General features: G+C 41.3%; 1 protein-coding gene across 1 annotated transcript in view; it reads left to right on the top strand.

Annotated features, from left to right (window-relative positions):
* LOC126353460 (putative odorant receptor 85e) overlaps nt 1-18,652 on the top strand; it is an 87,985-nt gene extending 69,333 nt beyond the window's left edge. The window contains exons 8-9 of the mRNA XM_050002765.1: nt 8,643-8,798; nt 18,498-18,652. Of these exons, the coding sequence (XP_049858722.1) occupies nt 8,643-8,798; nt 18,498-18,557 (216 nt within the window). The 3' untranslated portion in view covers nt 18,558-18,652. The remainder of the gene's footprint in view (nt 1-8,642; nt 8,799-18,497) is intronic.
* The last annotated feature ends 4,148 nt before the right edge of the window (nt 18,653-22,800 follow it).

The raw sequence follows: 22,800 nt of genomic DNA, 5'->3' as shown, positions 1-22,800 counted from the left end.
AACCGTTTTTTAAGAAGTAATCAGCTTTTTAACTTTGTCTTTGCCATAAAACATTTCACTTCACATTTCAAGTATGCTTTGTCACACTGAGAAACTGTTAACATGCAACAATGTTTTGAAGTTAACTATCCAGTCTAGAACCTAGGGAACATTTTTAAACAGAAATTACGAATGCATTGTTATAGTGAACAGACGGCACAGTGTTGTTATTTGTACATTCTTGCTTGTTAGTTGCACGATTACGTAACGACTATAAGGCTCACATACTTAGAACATATACTGTTAATGACATTTTAATGCAACGTTTTGGTTTAGTTGAAAAGACATTCATTATTTGAAGTACTTTCCGTGAGATTAAAGATGACTTAGCATTTGGTTTCTTTGATAACTACACTATTATATCACGACGCTACTAATATGTGACACAATTTACATTGTTGCTTTTGGGGTGTATCTGTTTTATATCTGCACAGTTTTTCTGTATTATTCTGGAAAGTAAAACATGTTTTAGTAGTAACTTTTGTGGTGTAGCTACAATGTGAGAGCCTTTTCCGTAGCACAACAATACGTTACATTATAGTACTTTCTTGATCACGATAAGGTACGTAATAACTACGATATGTATACGCAAGGCATTTCACTTTTGTTTATCATGAGGTAAGTACATTGACTTCAGCAGAACTTTGCTTACAGAGGACGATAACTACGACACTTCCACAGAATTATCTTACAGCAAGACGCACATTTAGCACTACAAGTCACGCATTTGAGTGATTAATTTTGTACTTAGACCATTTGTTTTTCAAGATTTTCCAATTACAAAGAAAGTTTTCCCTGATACATTTCATTCCATTGCTGTAATCTGTAACACCTGAGGGTATAATTACATTAATCCTCAGGGGGGTACATGCTTACTTTGTGTACCATGTGTATGGCAAGCACAAGGAGCCCTAGCTAATATGGTATTTGCTTATACAACTTTACACATCGGTACCATATTTCTCTAACACAGAATTACACAGCTATCTGATCATTTAACTGAGAGAGACAAATATTTATTTTACTACATCAGTGACAGATGTTTTCGTAATTACACGGTTGGATAACTTCACTCTTATGAAATTGTATTTTGTCTGTACTTTGTGAAATGTTCATATTTTTTCGGAACCATTGTGATACTATAAGAGCTTTGAATGATGTATTTGGTATGAGATCATGATTTTTAAAGTACGTTTGAGGTAGATGACACTATTGAAATGAGCAGAGAATATTTTTTAGGTTTGAAATTATTGCAGAAAGCTATGACGCTTTTGAGATTTGACTGAGGTGTTATGATGTTATTATTACGACGACGATGTGAATTATGCTGCTGAGGTATGTTTAAGCTGATGCTGTATGAGTTATTTGGTTATGCTACATATCTGTTATGATGAAATATTGGAGAAGTGTCGACGAATATGTATATGTCTAATAAGGTAAGGAATAATGAGTAGTGGTTAGGGACTCTGGTTTGTGAAAAAGGATGTTGAAAACCGAGAATCGTGCTTTAAGAGTTATGAAATATATGTATATGCGTGAATGTATCACTATGCTGGCGAAAATTTTTTGGACACTATTATATTTAAAGGATTTTGTTTCTACAGATTTGTAACGCAAATTCTTGACCTGTGAAATATTTTTAAATGAGACTGTCACTGTAGCGGAAACTGCTATCGTAAATATTTCGGTAAGAAAGTTAAGTGACCACCTGCACACGTAATGCGTCGTGGGCACCCAGCTGCGCGACAGACGCCTTTGAAAAAAAGCTATTAGTGTGTGCCTGTCAGAGGCACAGGTGGAGGGAAAAAAAAAGAGGCCATTATCCTCGCTATTGACATTCCTTTGTAGAAAGCATCGCAAAAACGACACGCTCATTACTTGGAATGATACTTTCTTACATCTGCACACCTGATAATGACAAGCGTCTTTCTACGAGAGTTGAGAGAATTTGTACTAACTTGTGAAATGTCACATGACTATTGAATGATATTTTTATGCTTTGCCTTTCATAGTTGCTTATTTCATTTGATATCTGGTTTCCAACTGTGTTGCAGCATTGGTTTTATAAAATAAAATTAAATGCATTTGCTAATGTGAACACTTTCTGTCAACAGATTTATTAAATAATCATTTTACGATCCACATTCTTCGACAAAGGATCACTTGGAAAGAAAAGAACAATAAGAAGGGATTAATAACAGTTACTGCATACTTAATTTTCTTTTCAACTACTTGGTAATATCTTTTGTAGAATTAGTTTTGTGGTGCCCCACTTTAATGACATAGATATTAATATGTGAATAGACATTTCCCTTTTCTGCATTGTTGTCTTTACTGTAATATTTTTTATGCTTGAGCTTTGTCATGTTTAGATATAAGTTATTGCATTTGCTGCTGCTGTTTGCCAGGCATAGTGTTACTGAATTTCACTTTGTATTACTCTGTTAAGCCAGTTTTACTACTGATTTATTTTTCTTGTTGCTGTTCATTGCTTCATATTAGTTGTAATGTTGCATTTGCTTTGCTAAGTCCTATATTGCTGCCTTTTTTTGCCAATTTGCATTTTTTTGTCATTGCTGTTTGTGTTAATTGTTTTGTGCTGCTGCATTGCGTCGTCCCTTAGTTTAGCATCTGAGCTCAGTAGGTTTAAGTTAGCTTAAGAGGGGGTAGACTATATAAGAAACTAACTATGATGAATTGGAAGAAAAGCATTGAGAAGCTATAAGAAAATGGTTCGGCCAAAAAAGTAGTGTACAGTGGAGAAAAACTATTTTTGAAAGAGGATGTGAACAGAATACAGAAAGCATGTTTGGATAGGATTTTTTTTTTTTTTTTTTTGCTTGAGCAAATGTTGAAATAAGAAGGACGATCTATGGAATGAAGTTTTGGGTTGGACTGCAGTACCAAATGTTGCCCTGAAAACAAACCCTGTCCTTCCCTTTTGTGTTATCCCACTATGTGTTTGTGTACCCTTGTGTATTTATTTTCTTCCTGTCTCTGTATACGGTTTCATAGAATTTTTTCTCTTCTAATACTAAGCTACATTCACTATGATGAGGAATACTGTTATCCTCAAATATAATTTGCATTAATAACATGTTATTTACTTCGTAAAGATGTTTACACATTATTTATTCTGTTTTGTTCTAATGCTCATGTGTGAAGTTGGTGTTTCAAAAGTTATTCTGAGCTTTTATGTATGTACTTATGTCATAATTTTTGTAACACTGATGTATTTGTTATTTCGATTCTTTTGTAAAGCCTGTATTACTGCAAATGTTATCTGTACTATTATGTTCTTTAATGATATATTTTATATCTTTGTTATTGTATTCTCATGTTATAAAATTGTAATTGACACCAGAAATCAAATTAAGTAACTTGTAAATTACATTTCACTGCACACGTTTCTGTTGGTCATTGTATATGGACAATATGTGAGAAGTAGGGACTGATAGTGTTTGCATGTGTGTTAATAATTCAGCAAGGGACTGGACAACAGCACTACTGGTTCTAAGGACATTTCAAACACATTCTTTGTGAGTGGACAAGTGGTGGTTTATGGACTTGCTATACTGTCCACAAGACTCTTCAATGGTTATTGTGCACCTGCACAGTCGCAACAGTTGGCTGCTAGCCATCTCTATAAGGACTACAGTGGGTCTACACTTTTGATGACTCACCAATACCATTATTTCTACAAGGACTGCAGTGGGTCTGCACCTTTGATGAGCCACCAATACCATTATTTCAACAAGGACTGCAGTGGGTCTGCACCTATGGTGGCCCACCAATTACATGATCTCTACCAGGACTACAGTGTGTCTGCTCTGTGATGACCAACCTACCAATATTCTTCAAAACTTGGACTGACTCTGCTGTGGGTTTACTCTGTTGTGGCCCATTACCTGTCAGCATGTCAAGAGTCAGCACTGTCTTTCCGTTGGAAGGACAACACTACTTCTTCAATACTGCATGGAAATCCACTACTTCAGTGTACATTTTCTTTTACTGCTCAGACATTGAGCAAAAACACTGCTATTTTACTGTGATGAACGATCAGGACTGTCGTTATGGACTGTGAGAATCTTTTAGCTTTTGACCAACATTGTATCGATAAGTGTGTGCATTTCATTTCATTGTTATTGTAATTATGAAAAAAAATTTCAAATCTGTTTTGGCCACTGCCCAAAACAATTTTTTGTGGGGAGCATGGGGGCTATGTAAGTAGGCTGTTTAGTTTTTTTTATTGGTAACGCCACATAGCGCTCTGTATGAAAAATCACTGGCTGTGCTGTGTACAGTCAGTGGCTGGTTGGCATTGTTGTAATACTCGCCATTGTAGTCTTGGACAGCTGGATGTTAACAGCGCGTAGCGTTGCACAGTTGGAGGTGAGCCGCCAGCAGCGGTGGATGTGGGGAGAGAGATGGCGGAGTTTTGAAATTTGTAAGACTGGATGTCATGAACTGCTATATATATTATGACTATTAAGGTAAATACATTGTTTGTTCTTTATTAAAATCTTTCATTCGCTAACTATGCCTATCAGTAATTAGTGCCTTTCGTAGTTTGAATCATTTATTTAGCTGGCAGTAGTGGCGCTCGCTGTATTACAGTAGCTTGAGTAACGAAGAGTTTTGTGAGGTAAGTGATTTGTGAAACGTATAGGTTAATGTTAGTCAGGGCCATTCTTTCGTATGGATTTTTAAAAGTCAGATTGTGTTGCGCTAAAAAATATTGTGTGTCAGTTTAAGCACAGACTTGTATAATTTTTCAAAGGGGACGTTTCACTTTATCTTGGATAAATTATTCAATTTTTCTTAAATTGTATTCATTTCAGATTTACGTCTATATAGGATAAATCCCTTGTAGTTTGTAGGTTTTTTTTTTGTCGTAGAGTGTGTGATACGAAAAGCAGCAGAATACTTGTCACGTGGAAGTAACCACAGTATCAAGAAGAACAACTGGTAAGAACATTTCAAAAATGTACAGGGTGTTTTACGTACAACGTAATTGCTATATCTGGTGTTGCCCTGGAACCAATACTTGGGAGGCAGGCTGTGACCATCGAGTACGCTCCGGTCTCTTCCTTGGAATGGACGCTTCAGAACTAAGTTCAGCAAAGGTTCACCAACTGCCAACTCCATTCAGCGATGGTACGCCCAGTTGAAATCAACGCGTCGGCCTGCAGTAGGCGAAGAAAACGGTTGACCGCGTGAGGACGAGTTTCGGACGCAGCGCACAGAAATCTACTAACAGAGCACGCAGAGAGCTCAACGTACCACAACGGACTGTTTGGAATACCTTAAGGAAACGACCGAAGCCGTAGCCTTACCCCTTGCAATAGCTGCAAGCCTGACTTCCAATGACAAAGTCAGACGCTTCGAATTTTCGGCACAGTCGCAACAGCTTGTGGAGGATCATGGTTTTTGTGAGAAAGTCATATTCAGTCATGAAGCAACATTTTTTGTGAATGGCACACTGGGGTTATGTGTAAGATTCGGCGTTATACCTCCCCTACCAACAAATCTACTATAACTGCTAGCTCACATCGATAGTGCTTTTGAACAGATTGTCACGGACATGCTGCGCTGAACGTGGGAAGAACTTGATTGTCGATTGCATATCTGCAGAATCAGTGGGGGGGGGGGGGGGGGGGGCTTCTACAAAGAACTTGTAATACGTCAGTGTTTGAAAAGCCCTGTGACAATATGTCAAATAATATAGCAACACGAAATCGGTGAAACTAAGTTTGTAAGTCCGCCTGAAATGGTAGGTGTGCACTCAGTTGATTCAGACCGAAATAGTGCTTCAGAACGAATGTTGATAAGCAGTGGCGACAGTACCTCCCAAACTGCTGGACTAGCTCGTTGATTTCCACAGCCGTAACATCATTTCAACTCCCAAGTATGCGACTTTTAGCGCCGGACTCTAAGTAAAACCGAGGCAGTTCGCTGTTTGTATGATTGCGGCCCTGTTCAGTCTGCATTGCACTTCGTAGACAACTTTCTCGATACAGGGGTGCAAGTGCATCTTGATGCAGGCTACCAACGAAGGGCATTTGAAATTTTCATAGTGAACCATTATTTATATTTGTGATGCACGTGACAACAGTAATAACAAGTTTGTATAGGAATTTGCTGTACATTTGTAATACCTCGGGCAAATTAGGAAAAATGGTGGAAATAATTGATAAAGTTGTGAAGATTTGAGATAACACTCATAGGGCATGTAGTAGTGAGAAGGTAAAAGTTTCCGGTTCTAACAGGTGAGCATCCCCCTTCGCCACCTCTTAATTCGATTTCTGCTTAATCAGATTTCTGTACTTTTTTAAATTTTCACGGAAAACCGTTCATTTTCCGAAGACACCTATTCTGAAAAAAATATTCCTAGTAAAATTCTGTTCAAAGCAGGTCACAAGAACGTTTTGAACAAGATCGGTTTTCGAGACTTCCTAAGTGACAGATTAAAAATCCATTAGCATATGAGTTTGGCATAGTTTTCAGTATCGATATTAACTCAATTAAATCTTTCGTCTGTTTCTCCACAGCTACTTGCATTTAAAGATATTGAAACTTAATTTCAGGATATAAAAGTTAATACTGAAGCCTGAAGGTAAAAAGAGAGAGAGAGAAATTCCTTTCAAAACTGACATTGATTCAGAACAATACTGCTATACCCTTTTTGTTCAGTATTATCCACCTTAAAATTTATATTGCAATCAAAATGAGTTGTCATGATTATTAAGATTTGTTGTAGAATCAATGAATCATATTTATAATACATTTACGATCATCGTATGTACAACACGTACACAAATAAAATACTGCAAAATCTTTTGAAAACATAAGCTATTGCGTATAATTATATACAGAAAACCACCCTGCAATCCTGTCGGATCACTGCGAGTCACGTTAGTGCAACGTCGTCGTTGACAGCTTTTATACATGGGTATACAGGGTAAGCCAGTCATCACGCAGTTGCATTTTCTTCTGGAACCTTGAGTGCAGCAAATAAAATCAGTAGTAACATTTTTTTCTGGAGCTATTGGTCGTTTCATATGAAATCGATAGAGGGATGAGCATAGCAATGTTGATGATAACGGACTTCCGCAGCCAATGAACTCAGAGCACTGTTGATGGTTTTTCAAAAATGGCTCTAAGCACTATGGGACTTAACATCTGAGGTCATCAGTCCCCTAGAACTGAGAACTACTTAAACCTAACTAACCTAAGGACATCACACACATCCATGACTGAGGCAGGATTCGAACCTGGAATCGTAGCGGTCTCGCAGTTCCAGACTGAAGCGCCTAGAACCACTCGGGCACATCGGCCGATCACTGTTGATGAAAGGCAACCTTTCTACTGAAATCGTCATGGCGTTTCTCTGCTTTCTCAAGCAGTATTGTCTCATAGTTAGATACCGAACTTCAAACGTTTCACGACTGTTTTGGGGTGGTTTTTCTTTCAGCTCGCAAGTCACATATTTCAGCACACATGAAACAGATTTTTTTTGAAACTGAATGGATATAACGAAGACAACATTAATCTTCCACCATAAGATCATCTTGGGAAACTTTCTAGTTAATTAGTTTCCTTACATTACGTTCGTTAATATATTTACGTAGACATACCTTATGCACTTCAACCATTCCAACGTTCTGTAGAACAGCATGAACCTCATCCCTCCGTTCCTTGCTGATACATATCAAAGTTGTCAACAGCGTCGCCAGTATTGATGCCCCAGCTTCTGAAACAGATTTACCGCAAACGTAACAGGTGTTAGGTCCCAGGATTATTCTTCTCTGAGTCCTTAGTAAGAAGAAACACAACTGAATTGTGTGCACGGCCTCACAACGTCAAACTAAACTGCACTTTCGTAGGGAAAAACGGAAGTGACATAATTAGGGGAATGGTGAGTGAATGGGAAGCGCAACGTGACGTTTTGCATTCGCATTCAGGATAACGACGGTTCAAACTCGCGTCCGGCCATCCTGATTTAGGTTTCCCGTAATTCCCTACATCGTTCCAGTCAAATTCCGGGAGGGTTCCTTTGAAAATGCACGGCCGACGTCGTCAGCCATATTTCCCTAATCCAATGGGACCGATGACCTCGCTGTATGATCCCCTCCCCCAAATCAACCAACCAACCAACGTGACGTTTTCATTGTTTGACATCTAATCCGGTTTTAAACAATACTTAACACAAATGAAATTTCATCAAGCTGAAAACATACTAAATATTTACATTTACTTAATTACTCTTTTCTTATACATAACTGCCTAAGCAACAAAAGTTGTAAAAATTATGCATTAAAAGGAGTCTACTTTAATTGATATCTGTAAACCTATTCGTCTGACTCGAAGCAAAAGACCGTTTTTGTGTAGAATTTTATGATGAAAAGTTCCTAGAAAGTAGATACAGTCTCCTTTTTGTCCTACATGATATTTCGCGCAAAAATTTAAAATTTGGAAGGAACTTTTCTGTTTCTTAGAACTACATCGTATATGAATATTTTCCTCACGTTTCAAAACTTTGTAAATTATTTCCTCATTTGCTGTTGGTTTTACTAATTTTCCTGGGATGTAAACTGTTGCAGGGTGAACAGCTGACTGCGTCGGCCTTTAGTGGGGACTGGCCCGAGGGCGACGCGCGCATGCGCAAAGCACTCCTCGTGCTGATGCTGCGCTCGTCCAAGCCACTGAAACTCACCGTGGGCAAGCTGTACGTGCTCTCCAGGCACACGTTTCTCCAGGTATGCTGGCCGAGCTACAACCGTTATAAACAGTACGCAGTGGCTCACAAGAGCATCCCGTAGCAACGTAATGGCTTTGGAACGAGAACGATATAAACAATCAAATCTGGATACTGGTGTGATCCGAGCTGCAGGTGGAAGGGAAGGGTGGGATGGTGTGGAGGAGACTCCATCCGGTTTTGCGAAGGGTGTGTGGGCCAAATGGTTACCGTCTGTGTTCTCGATGCAGAAAGTCTCGGGTTCGATTATCGATACATTCTCAGACTTTTCTGACATAGAGAGGCCTGGAAGTGGTCCACTCAGCCACGTGAGGCCAAATGAGGTGGGGTTCGAATGAAGAAACATCGGCATTATTATAATTCTTTTACTGGCAACAGCGTCTGGAGGAATTGGTGACATACAGAATACGTGTCCCACGGACGTAAATCGCTGCTCGTACTGTTTTCTGTTTTTAGGCAGAAGTTGGCCAGTCGGTTCAGGTCAAAACCCTAACCCGTCACTGGTGTTTATTTGTACGTTTCCTACAAAGAAACTTTAATCATGAAACATGCTAACACTACCACGTTATAGTAGGTAGATACCTACTACCTACAATGTACTTAAGTGGGAGGGTATAGTCATGTGACGTTTGTTCATATTATTTTGTTATCAGGCATGTACTGTTTAGATACGTACGATTACTTTCTTTCTTCATATTGTACAAGTTTTCACATTAACTAATCACAAGAAAAAAAGTCAGTGTACATAGAACTTTAAGAATTCAGAACTATCTGACACTTTCAGTTCCAAAGAGAATAGAGACGAACAGCGAAACAGGCTTGAGATTTCGTGGCAGATGCCTCCGTGTAAAATTTCAACTAATCCGTATCTATTACTGAGTTGATTCAATCATCTGTCCCCCCTTCCCCCCCCCCCCCCCCCCCCCCCCGGCCATAAAAGTGAAGTCAGGGCCGATTGCATCTCTGGAAAGACGGACGTGGGAAAGAGTACCGTAACACAAACCAATGATCTACGAGCGTGCTCTGTTCAAAGAACTGGACATGAGTATGCCCATGCAATACTATACCTCTCCACACTATAACATCTAAACCACAAGAACGATCATGTTTGACAATGTTTCTGGGTGTATCACATGTTCCTACCTGTCACCCGAGAGAATACGTCCAGAATCACTACCCAGACTGATCCACTTCTCGTTGGTCCAGACCCTTGCTTTTGGCATCATCACAAACGGTGCAGCCGATGTGTCAACGACACGCAACACAATGGCGGCCTGGCAAAGAGACCACCTCCATGTAGTTGTCATGCTGCTGTGGAGCCTGATATTGCGTGACTTGAAGTTGTGTTAAATGTGATTCCAATTGTACCTGCTTTTTGACATGGTACCTTCAACCTGCTGCACACCTGCTTCTGCTTCTTGAGTTGAGCGTGGTCGACCGCCTCTTCTCCTTGGTGCAGCCATGCTTTCGGTGTGGAACACTCCCCATGCACGTGAAACAATGCTGTGAACAATATCATACTCCTGACTACACTCGCCACACGTCGTCCTCATTCCAAGCTCCCAATGATTCTTCTGCGTGTCAAGTCATCCAAGTGTTGTCTCCAGGCCGTGTTGTAACGAAGAACACCACCATCACAGGGCACCGTATCTGCTTACTGAAAGGCGCACTTGTCTTTTGCCGTTTCTTCAACCTCCTCGTGTTGCAGCACCAGCCCCAATTGCCACTATAGTGACGTTGACCTCACACCGCGTGATCTCCAACATTATGTGCACGACTGGGAGACATCTGACATCACCCCACAGCTTCATTTACTGCCACAGAGTGTTTAATGTTATGTTGCTTTATCTTTCTCTTCCTTCAGTTTTGTAGAGCAGTGTATTTTCGGAGGCGGCGAATTGCCTAAATGATCGTGGAAAACCGTCTGAAAACTACGATAGGAATGGCCAATGTGCGCTCATCAGTTTGGGTCTCTCTCACCCCCTTGCCTGGAAAGTTATCGTGCTGCCAGCAAGCTGTACGAGAAGGTCCGATCGAAAAAAAAAACCAGTAGTTCTAGCAGTAGGAATATCTAAACAATATCCATCAATTAGTCTTGAAGTGGCGCAGCAAGAAATGAGGTATTCATCCAGTTATCCAGTAATGTCAAGAGCTACAACATGTTAACTTTGAATTCAAACAAAAACTGAAATCGTGTCTGTTTGACAACTCCATCTGCTACAGAGACGAATTTCTAAAATTATAATCATAAAATGCATAAGCTTATGTACTGTGCATAAACTCTAAGACAAAAAAAAAAAAAAAAAAAAAAACTCGCATCACGTAAGAATTATCCAAATGAGACGGAAATCAGTAGATGTGATGCACATGTCAGAAAAACAAATGATTACAATTTCAGATAAATTCGATGTTTCTTCAAGAGAAAGAGCTTCACAAAATGAGTAACTCAATAATGCGTTGGTCCACCTCTCGCCTTACTCAAGCATTTACTTGACTTGGCTGTGTATGATAGAGTTGTTTGAGGTCCCCCTGACGGATATCGTGCCGAATTCTATTCAAGTGGCGCGTTAGATCGTCAAAATCCCTGGCTGTTTGGAGAGCCCTGCTCATAATACTCCAAACGTCCACAATTGGAGAGAAATCCGGTGACTCTGCTGGCCAAGGTAGTGTTTGGCGAACATGAAGACAAGCAGTAGAAATACTCGCCGTGTGCGGGCGCGCGTTATCTTCCCGAAATGTAAATGCAGGATGCCTTGACATGAAAGGTAACAAACAGGGGCGTCAAATATTGTCGAGGTACCAATGTGCTGTAAGGGTGCCACAGATGACAAGCAAAGTGGCCCTGACATGAAAAGTAGCAGCACCCCAGACAATCGCTCTTGGTATTCCACCGTCGTCCAGGTCGTCTGCACACAGGTCGTCGGCCTAGAATCTCATTGAGTGGAGTAGAGTTGTCTTCAGTGATGGGCCGCACTCTGAACTGAACCCCGATGACCAGCCAAGAAGTGTCTGGAGAAGCCCTGGACAACTATGGGATACCAACCTGACTGTCGCCCGCCATATGGCCCGACAACCATGAATGATAGTCTGGGTTGCCATTTCCTTTCATAGTAGGATCCTTTGATTGTCATCTGTTGCATCCTTGCTGCACAAAGGTACGTCGACAATAACTACGACTCTTTTTGTTGGTCTTCATGGTAATTCATCCTGGGCTTACATTTCAACAAGATAATGCCTATTCACTTTCGGCGAGACTTCCTGCTGCTTATCTCCGTACTTGCCAAGCCCTATCTTTACCATCGAGGTCGCCATGTCTCTCCCCGAGTGAGTGCGTTTGGAGCGTTATGCGCAGAGCCCTCGAATGACCTCGTGTTTTGACGATCTAACGAGCCAGTTGGACGTAATTTGGCACGATATCACCCAGGAGACACCCAACAACTCTACCAATCAATGCCAAGCCGAATAACTGTTTGAATAAGCATCACAGGCGGACAAACGCGTTTCTGAGTTGCCGAGTATGTGAAGCTCTTTCCCGTGAATAACTCATCCGCTTGCTGAAACTGTAATGATTTGCTTGTCTGTACAAGAGCATCACATCTACCGATTTCTGTTCCATTCGGACACTTCCTTCATGATGGGTCTTTTTTTTTCTTAGAGTGTCTTTCCAAGAGAAACTTTGGTAACACCGCTGATTATACAGGGCGTTTCACAATACCTGTTATATGTTTCTATGGGTTGTAGGGGAAACGTGGTAGATAAAATTTTGATACGGCATCCATGCCCGGAAATCTACCGTTTGGGTGTAAAATATGTTTGAAGATTGGATCACTTTCAAATATGCCGCTTCACGACACGCACACAACGGAGGCTTGTGTGCTCTACAGGACTCCATAGCTTGGGCAACGTTTAGAGTACTCGTCGTTGGTTTCTCTTCTACGTGACGAAGAAATTCCTGTTCAAAGTCGAGAGTGCGATGCAGGCGTGGAGCAACACCGTCAACCCCTCCTACTTGCCAACGTAACAGCCTCCCGCAGCCGTTATCGTAGAAGAACGAGAATGCTATGTGACGTCACAATTACTATAGGAACTAACTACGGCGCCCGCTTCTCAGTTTGTGTAAGTGCAACTAAGCGGTAGATTCGAAAGTGATCGATCTCCAAATATGTTTTACGGTACGTTCCTGGACATACGTTCCTTTAAAACTTTATCTTCTACGTCCCCTCTACAATGGCTAAAAGAGTGAAATAGGAATCGTGAAACACTATGTATACTGAAAATTACTTGTATTTATTAAATAAACAGGCATTAGGCTATGAAGCGAAGATTCCAATGGATTGGGTGTCCTAAAATAGCCTTCAGTTCGCTTTGTATCAGCTTGCGGTAAATACGAGAGGCGAGCTCTATTAATGTAAAAGAAACAGGAATGACTCAGATGTAAGACAGCCTCTGTTACCACGGTAGCAAGATGAACGAGCAAACGTTGCAGAAAACCAGTGAAATGAGCATATCGCCATTTGATGTCAGCAGCGCATCTAGGTTCTTCATGACAGGGCATATTCAAGCCAATATAGCGGCTTTCCATCCCGAGTGACTTAATATGTCAATAATAATTATTATCTACCGCGTACAATGCAAAAATATATGAAAACCATAATACTGGCACCTTTAACTACAAACTATTTATTATTGCAGATGTCCCCCAGATACACCCGCGTATGTCCGTATCCGCGTAGGTCTCTAAACGGTAGTCCACATAATCACTTCCGTAACCTACGAGTGTAAAGAGCCCACACCTCTTATGATTTGTGTTTCGGTGCGCTGAAAACTCAACGTTCTTCTTAGAGACGAGTCATAATATTATGACGAGGCTGTTAGTCGGTTACAGCATCTGGAGGCGCAATTTCCGGCAATCAAAATTTAATTTTTCATTGTTTCCTTAAACAACCAGTGAATAGTGTGATCTCTAAACTTCATGAAAGCAACAACGTGTTGGCTTCCACACACTGTCCAACAAAGCTAGCTAACCGTCGTTAATGACTTCGCTGTCGACGAGATGTTAAGCTTCAACTTCCTGTCCAAACCACATTCAGGAACGTGTTGCTGGACTATCGGCGGGGGTACTACAGCAGGCCTACACACAAACAATCCCATGCAAGACACTGATAACTCGCGCTTTCGCACTAAAATACGGTTCTGGAAGTCTGTTGAGGGTCTCAAGCCGACGGGGCACATTTGTGCTCACTTTCAAGGACTCTTCCAAGAACTCTTGAGAAGAGTGCGGGATCCTTTGTTATTTCCGCTAAAAGAATGACTCTACCGACATAACGACTGCGGTTATGCATTTTAAAGGGCGCTCGCGAATAGCGATAACCAGGCTGTTTCCTTTCTGAGTGTACACGTTGCGCATAACGGTGGCCACGTTGACGCGTAAAAGTAGTCATCTTTCCGCTGTTAAAAGGATGCAAGGAGGAACGTGAAATCTCAAGTGAAGGAAAGCAGTTCCTTGCGCCTAGCATAGGGTGACCAAACGTCCCGGAAAACCGGGATTGTCCCGGTTTTCACCCCTGTGTTCCGGTGTCCCGAAAATTTGTTTCGGGACGCTCAAAAGTCCCGGAATTCAGTTTTTAAATGCATTTCGTGAAACTTTCTCAAATTTTTGGGATTTCGCTATATTAAAGGAAATACAACACAAGAAATTAATATATTTTAGCTTATTTGTCTAAAACCTCCATTGTCCCATACTACACTCCTGGAAATTGAAATAAGAACACCGTGAATTCATTGTCCCAGGAAGGGGAAACTTTATTGACACATTCCTGGGGTCAGATACATCACATGATCACACTGACAGAACCACAGGCACATAGACACAGGCAACAGAGCATGCACTATGTCGGAACTAGTACAGTGTATATCCACCTTTCGCAGCAATGCAGGCTGCTATTCTCCCATGGAGACTATCGTAGAGATGCTGGATGTAGTCCTGTGGAATGGCTTGCCATGCCATTTCCACCTGGCGCCTCAGTTGGACCAGCGTTCATGCTGGACATGCAGACCACGTGAGACGACGCTTCATCCAGTCTCAAACATGCTCAATGGGGGACAGATCCGGAGATCTTGCTGGCCAGGGTAGTTGACTTACACCTTCTAGAGCACGTTGGGTGGAACGGGATACATGCGGACGTGCATTGTCCTGTTGGAACAGCAAGTTCCCTTGCCGGTCTAGGAATGGTAGAACGATGGGTTCGATGACGGTTTGGATGTACCGTGCACTATTCAGTGTCCCCTCGACGATCACCAGAGGTGTACGGCCAGTGTAGGAGATCGCACCCCACACCATGATGCCGGGTGTTGGCCCTGTGTGCCTCGGTCGTATGCAGTCCTGATTGTGGCGCTCACCTGCAAGGCGCCAAACACGCATACGACCATCATTGGCACCAAGGCAGAAGCGACTCTCATCGCTGAAGACGACACGTCTCCATTCGTCCCTCCATTCACGTCTGTCGCGACACCACTGGAGGCGGGCTGCACGATGTTGGGGCGTGAGCGGAAGACGGCCTAACGGTGTGCGGGACCGTAGCCCAGCTTCATGGAGACGGTTGCGAATGGTCCTCGCCGATACCCCAGGAGCAACAGTGTCCCTAATTTGCTGGGAAGTGGCGGTGCGGTCCCCTACGGCACTGCGTAGGATCCTACGGTCTTGGCGTGCATCCGTGCGTCGCTGCGGTCCGGTCCCAGGTCGACGGGCAAGTGCACCTTCCGCCGACCACTGGCGACAACATCGATGTACTGTGGAGACGTCACGCCCCACGTGTTGAGCAATTCGGCGGTACGTCCACCCGGCCTCCCGCATGCCCACTATACGCCCTCGCTCAAAGTCCGTCAACTGCACATACGGTTCACGTCCACGCTGTCGCGGCATGCTACCAGTGTTAAAGACTGCGATGGAGCTCCGTATGCCACGGCAAACTGGCTGACACTGACGGCGGCGGTGCACAAATGCTGCACAACTAGCGCCATTCGACGGCCAACACCGCGGTTCCTGGTGTGTCCGCTGTGCCGTGCGTGTGATCATTGCTTGTACAGCCCTCTCGCAATGTCCGGAGCAAGTATGGTGGGTCTGACACACCGGTGTTAATGTGTTCTTTTTTCCATTTCCAGGAGTGTAGTAATCACAGTATCAGTATTGATACAGTCAGGCAATAATTTACTTTGAGCGGTACTTTGGCCAACAAGTAGGAAGTTGTATTATTGTAACAGAGCTATGAAACCGTCCGATTGTCGCGCCACTTACACCCTCATTGTCAGAGCAGTGTATTAGTTGATGTTTTGTCAGACAAACTGCAACAGTTTTTTCTCATATTAGTGGTATTATTGCTGCAGTACTGTGAAACACAATGCCGAAACGTGCCTGCAAGTTCAGTGACTGTTATTCCAAGGAATGGAATTTCATTAAGAAAGGTCGTTTTGATTACGAAGCAGAGTGTTCCGTATGTAACTGTTTTATTAGTATAAGTCATGGTGGACGTTCCGACATAGTTGATAACATTAGGTCAAAGAAACACATTAACAGATACAGTGCACCGAGCTGCAGTAAAACTCTACAAAATTATTTTGTGAAACATCAGTCAAGTGAAGAGACGAAAGTTCGAGCAGCCGAGCGTACACTAGCCTACCACACGGTGAAACATCACCAAACTTATAGATCTAGTGATTGTACTAATAAGCTTAACAGCATTATGTTTGATGATTCTTCCATTGCCAAAAAGTTTAGTTCAGCAAGAACTAAAGTGTCAGCCTTAGTGAAAGGAGTTATTGCTCTCCAGAGTGTAAAGGAAAGCATTGAATACATCAAAAAATCTTCTTAATACGGGATATCCACATATGCCAGCAATCATAAGTCCACTAAAATATTTCCGTTTGTTGTTCACTTTTTCGATATTAATCAGGGAATTCAGACCAAACTTTTGAAGGTGAGTTCCCTACCTTATGAAACATCTGACGAAATTTCAAGATTTTGTAAGAATACTATCGAAATGTTTGATCTTGAGAAAAATAAATGTGTGTCATTTTGTGGAGACAACACCAACACAAACTTGCAAATGCAACGTATTTACCAAATTAAAGGTAACATTGGATGAAAACATTGAAGGCATAGGGTGCCCTGCACATGTTTTACACAATAGCGTGTAGACATCTTCTGACGGTTTAAGCTGTGATGTTGAAACTATCGTCATGAAGGTATACTCACACTTTTACTTATATATACTGTTAGAACGGAGAGCCTTAAGGAGTTCTGTGATTATGTGGGAACTTAATATATGAATGTAATGTGTCACTCGAAAACTCGCTGGTTATCACTGTTTCCAACAGTTGAAAGAGTAATCCGCATGTCTGAACCGTTAAAAGATTTTTTCCTAAATGAAGACAAAGCCCCCAAAATATTGGTACAGTTTTTCAGTAACCCTTTAAGTGAAGCCTACTTATGGTTCATTCACAGTCAGCTTAGCACTTTACAGCATGGAATAAAGGAAATATAAGGAAGCACAAAAAGTGTAAAAGAGGTAAATGATGTTTTGAAAAATAGTCTGGAAACTGTTACTAAGAGGAGAGAACAGCAGTTCATTTCTTTTAATGTTAAATATGTCCTTAAAAGAGCAGAAGTATCAAAAGCAGCGGAAAGGAGTTTTAGAGAAGAAGTCAACAAGTTTTATGACGCTTGTGTAGAATATCTCAGCAAAAGGAGCGCCTCATATTTACCCTCATCACCGGTGTTTGATTGGAAGTTACTGAAGAGAGTGCCAAAACGGAAAAGTGTTGAAGAGACAGTTTCTTATTTGAAGAGTAAAAAGCTTGAAAGAGCTTGAAATCGATGATTCCATTCTCTTTGATCAGTTCGGCATACTGACAAATTTTGTCGAAGAAAGTCTTCACAAGTGGAATGATGAAAAAAAAACACCATTGGTATGTCATGAGAAGTGAGTGAGTTTTTTTTAAGAGTTGTAACTGTCTTCAGCATTACTCTGAGTTGGTAATAATTGCAAGGTATTTATTTGCAATCCCAGCCCATAATGCCAATGTGGAAAGAATATTTTCGTTCATGAGTATCCAGTGGACTGATGAAAGAAACAGAAGGGAGGTGGACTCTCTTGAAGCAATACTGCAGATCCTGTACAACTACAAGATGGATTGTGCCGAGTTTTATCACTGTGTATCAAAGAACAAAGACATGATCAAGATGGCTGGAGGCAGTGAAAAATACCCTTTTCTCCAAAGACAGTCAATTCCATCTACCAGTGTTCAGTAATATTAAAGCTCATGGTAATATTAATTGATTAAAAATTGAATGGTTGTAAAATTTTGTAAAATCGGAATACATTTCTTTATTACTGTATACGTTTATTAAACGTCATTAATTATACAGATAATATAGATTATATCAATCTTTTGTATCCTCTTATTAGTTATAATAATCAGGTTAACAAAATGTATCAATAAAACATTAATATTTAAAATTAAGAAACCTGGATACATGTGGATTGAGGTGTCCCGGTTTTCACCGAAAATAATTTGGTCACCCTAGCCTAGGATCACTGTTTTGCTTCTGGCTCTAGTGTTCAGAACAAATTGTTAGTCTGAGACTAGATTATTAATCATAACAGTCTCACTTGGATATTACAAAGTGTACTCTATCCCACAGATACTGAATGGATCGTATACGCTGTTCAACATGTTGTACCAGGTGCAGACGAAAAAGTGACTCCACGAGATGCCTGACGCCACTGGAACTACACAACGAAACAAATGCAACGGTGTCGATAGATACAATTCTTTGCATTTTATTATAATAGGTATTCTGGGAATTGTAATACAATATAATAATTTTGATTATTGTCTGATTAACATGCGTAGTATGTAAATAAAGGTATTTCTGCGCAAATAAATAAAAAACGTCTCACCTTAATTACAAATTTTTCAGCTTTTCACTAAACATCATTATTAGACATCCAGAAACTAATCCGGCCCAAATTCCTCATACACTGCTGGCCATTAAAATTACTACACCAAGAAGATATGCAGATCATAAACAGGTATTCATTAGACCAGGGCTTCCCAAACTTTTCAGCTGGCAGACCCCTTCTTCAGTCAAAAATCCATGTCGGACCCCTAGTCAGTCAAGAGCACAGTAACTTTAAATTTCAGAGCGAAACCCATGGGAAGTGAAAGCTTCTTAATGCAAGTGCCATGTTCCCAGTGACCCCACCCCCTCGCCCCCTCCCCTGAAGTATCAATAGTCTTTGCTTTAGAAATGAATGAAAACAGCTTGAAATTAACGATCCAATTTGAATTCTCACTGTATCCAGACACTTACTAGTGGATTTACTCCCTTTGTTCAATACACTATAGCCTGATTAAAATTACTTGATAATGGACATTTCACACGCTGGAGCTGCCTTCCTCCAAGAGCAATCAACGTGATCTGTTCACTTTCACTGTTTGGCTACTGTTGTGTAAGGAGCATTCATATTTCGTAACAGTCGTGTGAGTGTGTGTGTGGGAGGAGGGGGGGCGGGGGTTCTATTAAATCCGAAGAAAAATGTTCAAATGTATGTAAAGTCTATGGGACTTAACTGCTGAGGTCATCAGTCCCTAGTCTTACACACTATTAACCTAAGTTTAACTTCCGCTAAGGACAACGCACGCACACGCACACACACACACACACATACACACACACACACATGCCGGAGGGAGTACTCAACCTCCGGCGGGAACGGCCGCGCAATCCACGACGACATGACGCCTCAGATTGCGCGGCGATTCCGCTCGGCAGTGAAGAAAAGAGGCAGACCCATGATTCGGGATAAAAACACATCACGAAAGAAAAGAGGCCAAGGAATTGCCTTTAAAGGACTATTGTGACATCTGTTGTGCAATGTGTGGGAATTCATTCATCCAGTTTACATGTGTTTCCAAAACCGGATTTCGTAAACCGATGTCCCAGTTTCGCTTTCGGTTGGTCAGGTAAACACTACAAAATCGATTCTGGAAATCTGCTTTTATAAAGCCGTTTTCCAGTTCCACAATCGATTTTCGTGTCCATGTAAACAGCTCGGAAATACGTCATTGCGTGTTTACTGAACGGCAGCTGTCAGTCCATAGCCAGCAGCGGCGATGCAACAGTGTACTGTCAGTTGGTAGCTGGCAACTGGCAGACAGCGTGGCAACAGTGTACTGTCAGTTGGTAGCTGGCAACTGGCAGGCGGGGTGGCAACAGTGTACTGTCAGTTGGTAGCTGGCAACTGGCAGACAGCGTGGCAACAGTGTACTGTCAGTTGGTAGCTGGCAACTGGCAGGCGGGGTGGCAACAGTGTACTGTCAGTTGGTAGCTGGCAACTGACAGGCTGCGTGGCAACAGTTTAGCCACAGCTGACAACTTCAAGTACTACTTGGACACTATATCGTGGCAGTCAGCCTCGACTATAAACAAATTAGGAAAACAAACAAACACTCTTATTTCTATATAAGAAGACAAAGCAGTTCACAGAATGTAAGGCTTTTTTCTCAAAGTAAAACAATTCTGGCAGAGGAGGTTTACCTTTTACAAGGTGGCACGTGAAAAGTCTTCGTTTTGTTTACACTCGCAGCCAGTTGCCACAATATAGTGTCAGAGTAATACAAGTAATTGTAATTGAAGTATAGGCAGGCCATATTTTTAACTGAGAGGACGAAATGTATTATAAAGAAAAGAAATTAGCTTTAGAGATCATTTTAATTTTCGTAACAAAAATATCAATGCCAGCAATGACAGAGGACAGAAAAAAAATTCCTACAGAGTTATAGTTCAAATACTTTCACTGAGCATCTACGAATAAAAATGCTTTCTTCTTTACTACAGATAAGTCTATAGGAATAATAATGGAATCTTAATGTGATGGTTGAGAGTGCTTCTGCTGACACAATTTTGAAAAGTTGGGTTCAGTTCTTGACAACTGGAGACGGATGTCTGGTTCCGCATCTAGAAAGCTTCGGTACTTAGTTTTGTGGGCAGCATAGATCGAGAATCCATATTCACACATGTATGTTGTGGCAAACGGAAGAAGTACACGTTTTGTCTTTTCAACAATGGGGTAGTATTTCTTGTTATCCAAACGGATCCGTGTGAATAACCGTCAATATCAGAACTTGATTTCCAGGTAGGGTCTGTGGCAACTTCTATCAACAACTTATATTCATTTGATGACAGAATGTTCGGCTTTTTGGATACGGTGAATGGGTCGACCACCCACTCGTATTTCTGCAGCTTCTTGTCTTCAGCTGGTGGGAAATAATGCTCCAACAATGACATCAAGCTTCGGAGATGTTCCAGGTTTTAATGAAACAAATTCTTCCCAAGCGCCAATGTTTTGTTTTTCAAGTACTCCTTGAGAAGAGGAAAACACTCGACCTCCCCGTCCTCGACACACTCTGCCCAAAAATTGATTTTCCTCTTGAATGCTCGAACTTTGTCGATAGCAGTGACTTTTGTTTCACTTTGCCCTTGGAGTGAAATATTCATTTCGTTCATTTTGGAGAAAATATTTGACAAATAGGCAAGTATACATTCCCAATTTTCGTCATTAATAAGGTCAGCTAATTTGGTGTTATGCTCCAAAAGGAAAGCTAAGACTTCCAATCTTAATTCGCACAACCGAGAGAGTGCATTCCCACGTGAGAGCCACCTCACTCCTGTGTGGAGAAGCAGGGAACGATGAAGGCTTCCCATATCTTCACACAACATTGTGAAAAGTCTTGACTTCAACGGCCTCGATTAATGATTTGAATGGATTCGTCTAAAACTTTCTTGAACGAAACACGTATTTGTTTCGTAGCTAAAGCGTATCTGTGGAGAGCACAATGACTACTGCTGCGATTCTTGGCGTTTTCTTTTATTTTCGTTATTGCTCCGACTGTAGGACCAGTCATAGCTTTTGCACAATCTGTGCACACATCTATGCAATTAGACCACGAAACTTCGTTAGTCCTTAAAAAATCATCCAATAGACGGAATATTTCAGCACTTTTTGTGCTGGCAGGTAGTGGTCTGCACAATAAGAGGTCCTCCTCAAAACATCCAGAATATTCATAACGGACAAAAGCCAATAAAATCGCTAATCCTGCAACATCAGTGGATTCATCTATCTGCAGAGAAAATGAATTGTGTTGGTTGCGAGAAACAAGAGTGTCTTTCACATCATTTGACATGTCAGAATGCGTCTCTTGATATTATTGTTTGACAATGGCACCGAAAATACAAGCTTTACTGCCTTTTCGTCTAGCATGCAAGAAATAATATCATTTACACACGGCTTTATGAGATTTTCTGCAATGGTATCAGCTTTGCCTGTTTTTGTCACTCGATAAATAACCAAGAAGGAAGTTTTTAATGAATTTTCATTACATTGTTTTTCCGTGAGTTTTCATGCCACATTAATTGTTTTTGCATGAGTTTTCATGCTATGCTGAGAAGCAGCTAATTCAGCACTCTTCCTTTTGAAAAAATCTATGTCCTTAGCCTGGAAATCCGGGTGAGTACCTTCAAAATGACGGCGCAATTTAACTGGAACCATTGAACCGTTCGGAAGGACTTGCGCACAAATTACACACTGAGCTTTCCTTCCTTTGTCTCCGTAAAGCCCATTTCTAAATCGCTTTCGTTTTACTTACGCTTCTTGGTTATTCCAATTCCACAGGATATTGCAACCAATGGAGTACTTGCAGCGTTTGATATAATAACTCCGGCTGTGGAGGTTCTTTTGATTGTTCTTCCTTTGGTCGTCCATCCTCCTCATTCATTTCAACTGGGAACTTCCCTTGTTGTGAAGGCAATGGAGAAACTGCACCCTTCTTCAATGATCCTGACTTCAGCCACCGATCCATGTTAGAAGTAATAAACTGGTCAAAAATCGACTTATGAAATAGGTAGTGCACTGACAAAACAAGTTTAACATTTGATGATGCCT

The sequence above is a fragment of the Schistocerca gregaria genome, chromosome 1, assembly GCF_023897955.1.
Source record: "Schistocerca gregaria isolate iqSchGreg1 chromosome 1, iqSchGreg1.2, whole genome shotgun sequence".
NCBI lineage: Eukaryota > Metazoa > Arthropoda > Insecta > Orthoptera > Acrididae > Schistocerca > Schistocerca gregaria.
Note: the sequence above shows the minus strand (reverse complement) of the source record. Positions and strands in the feature narration are given on the sequence as shown.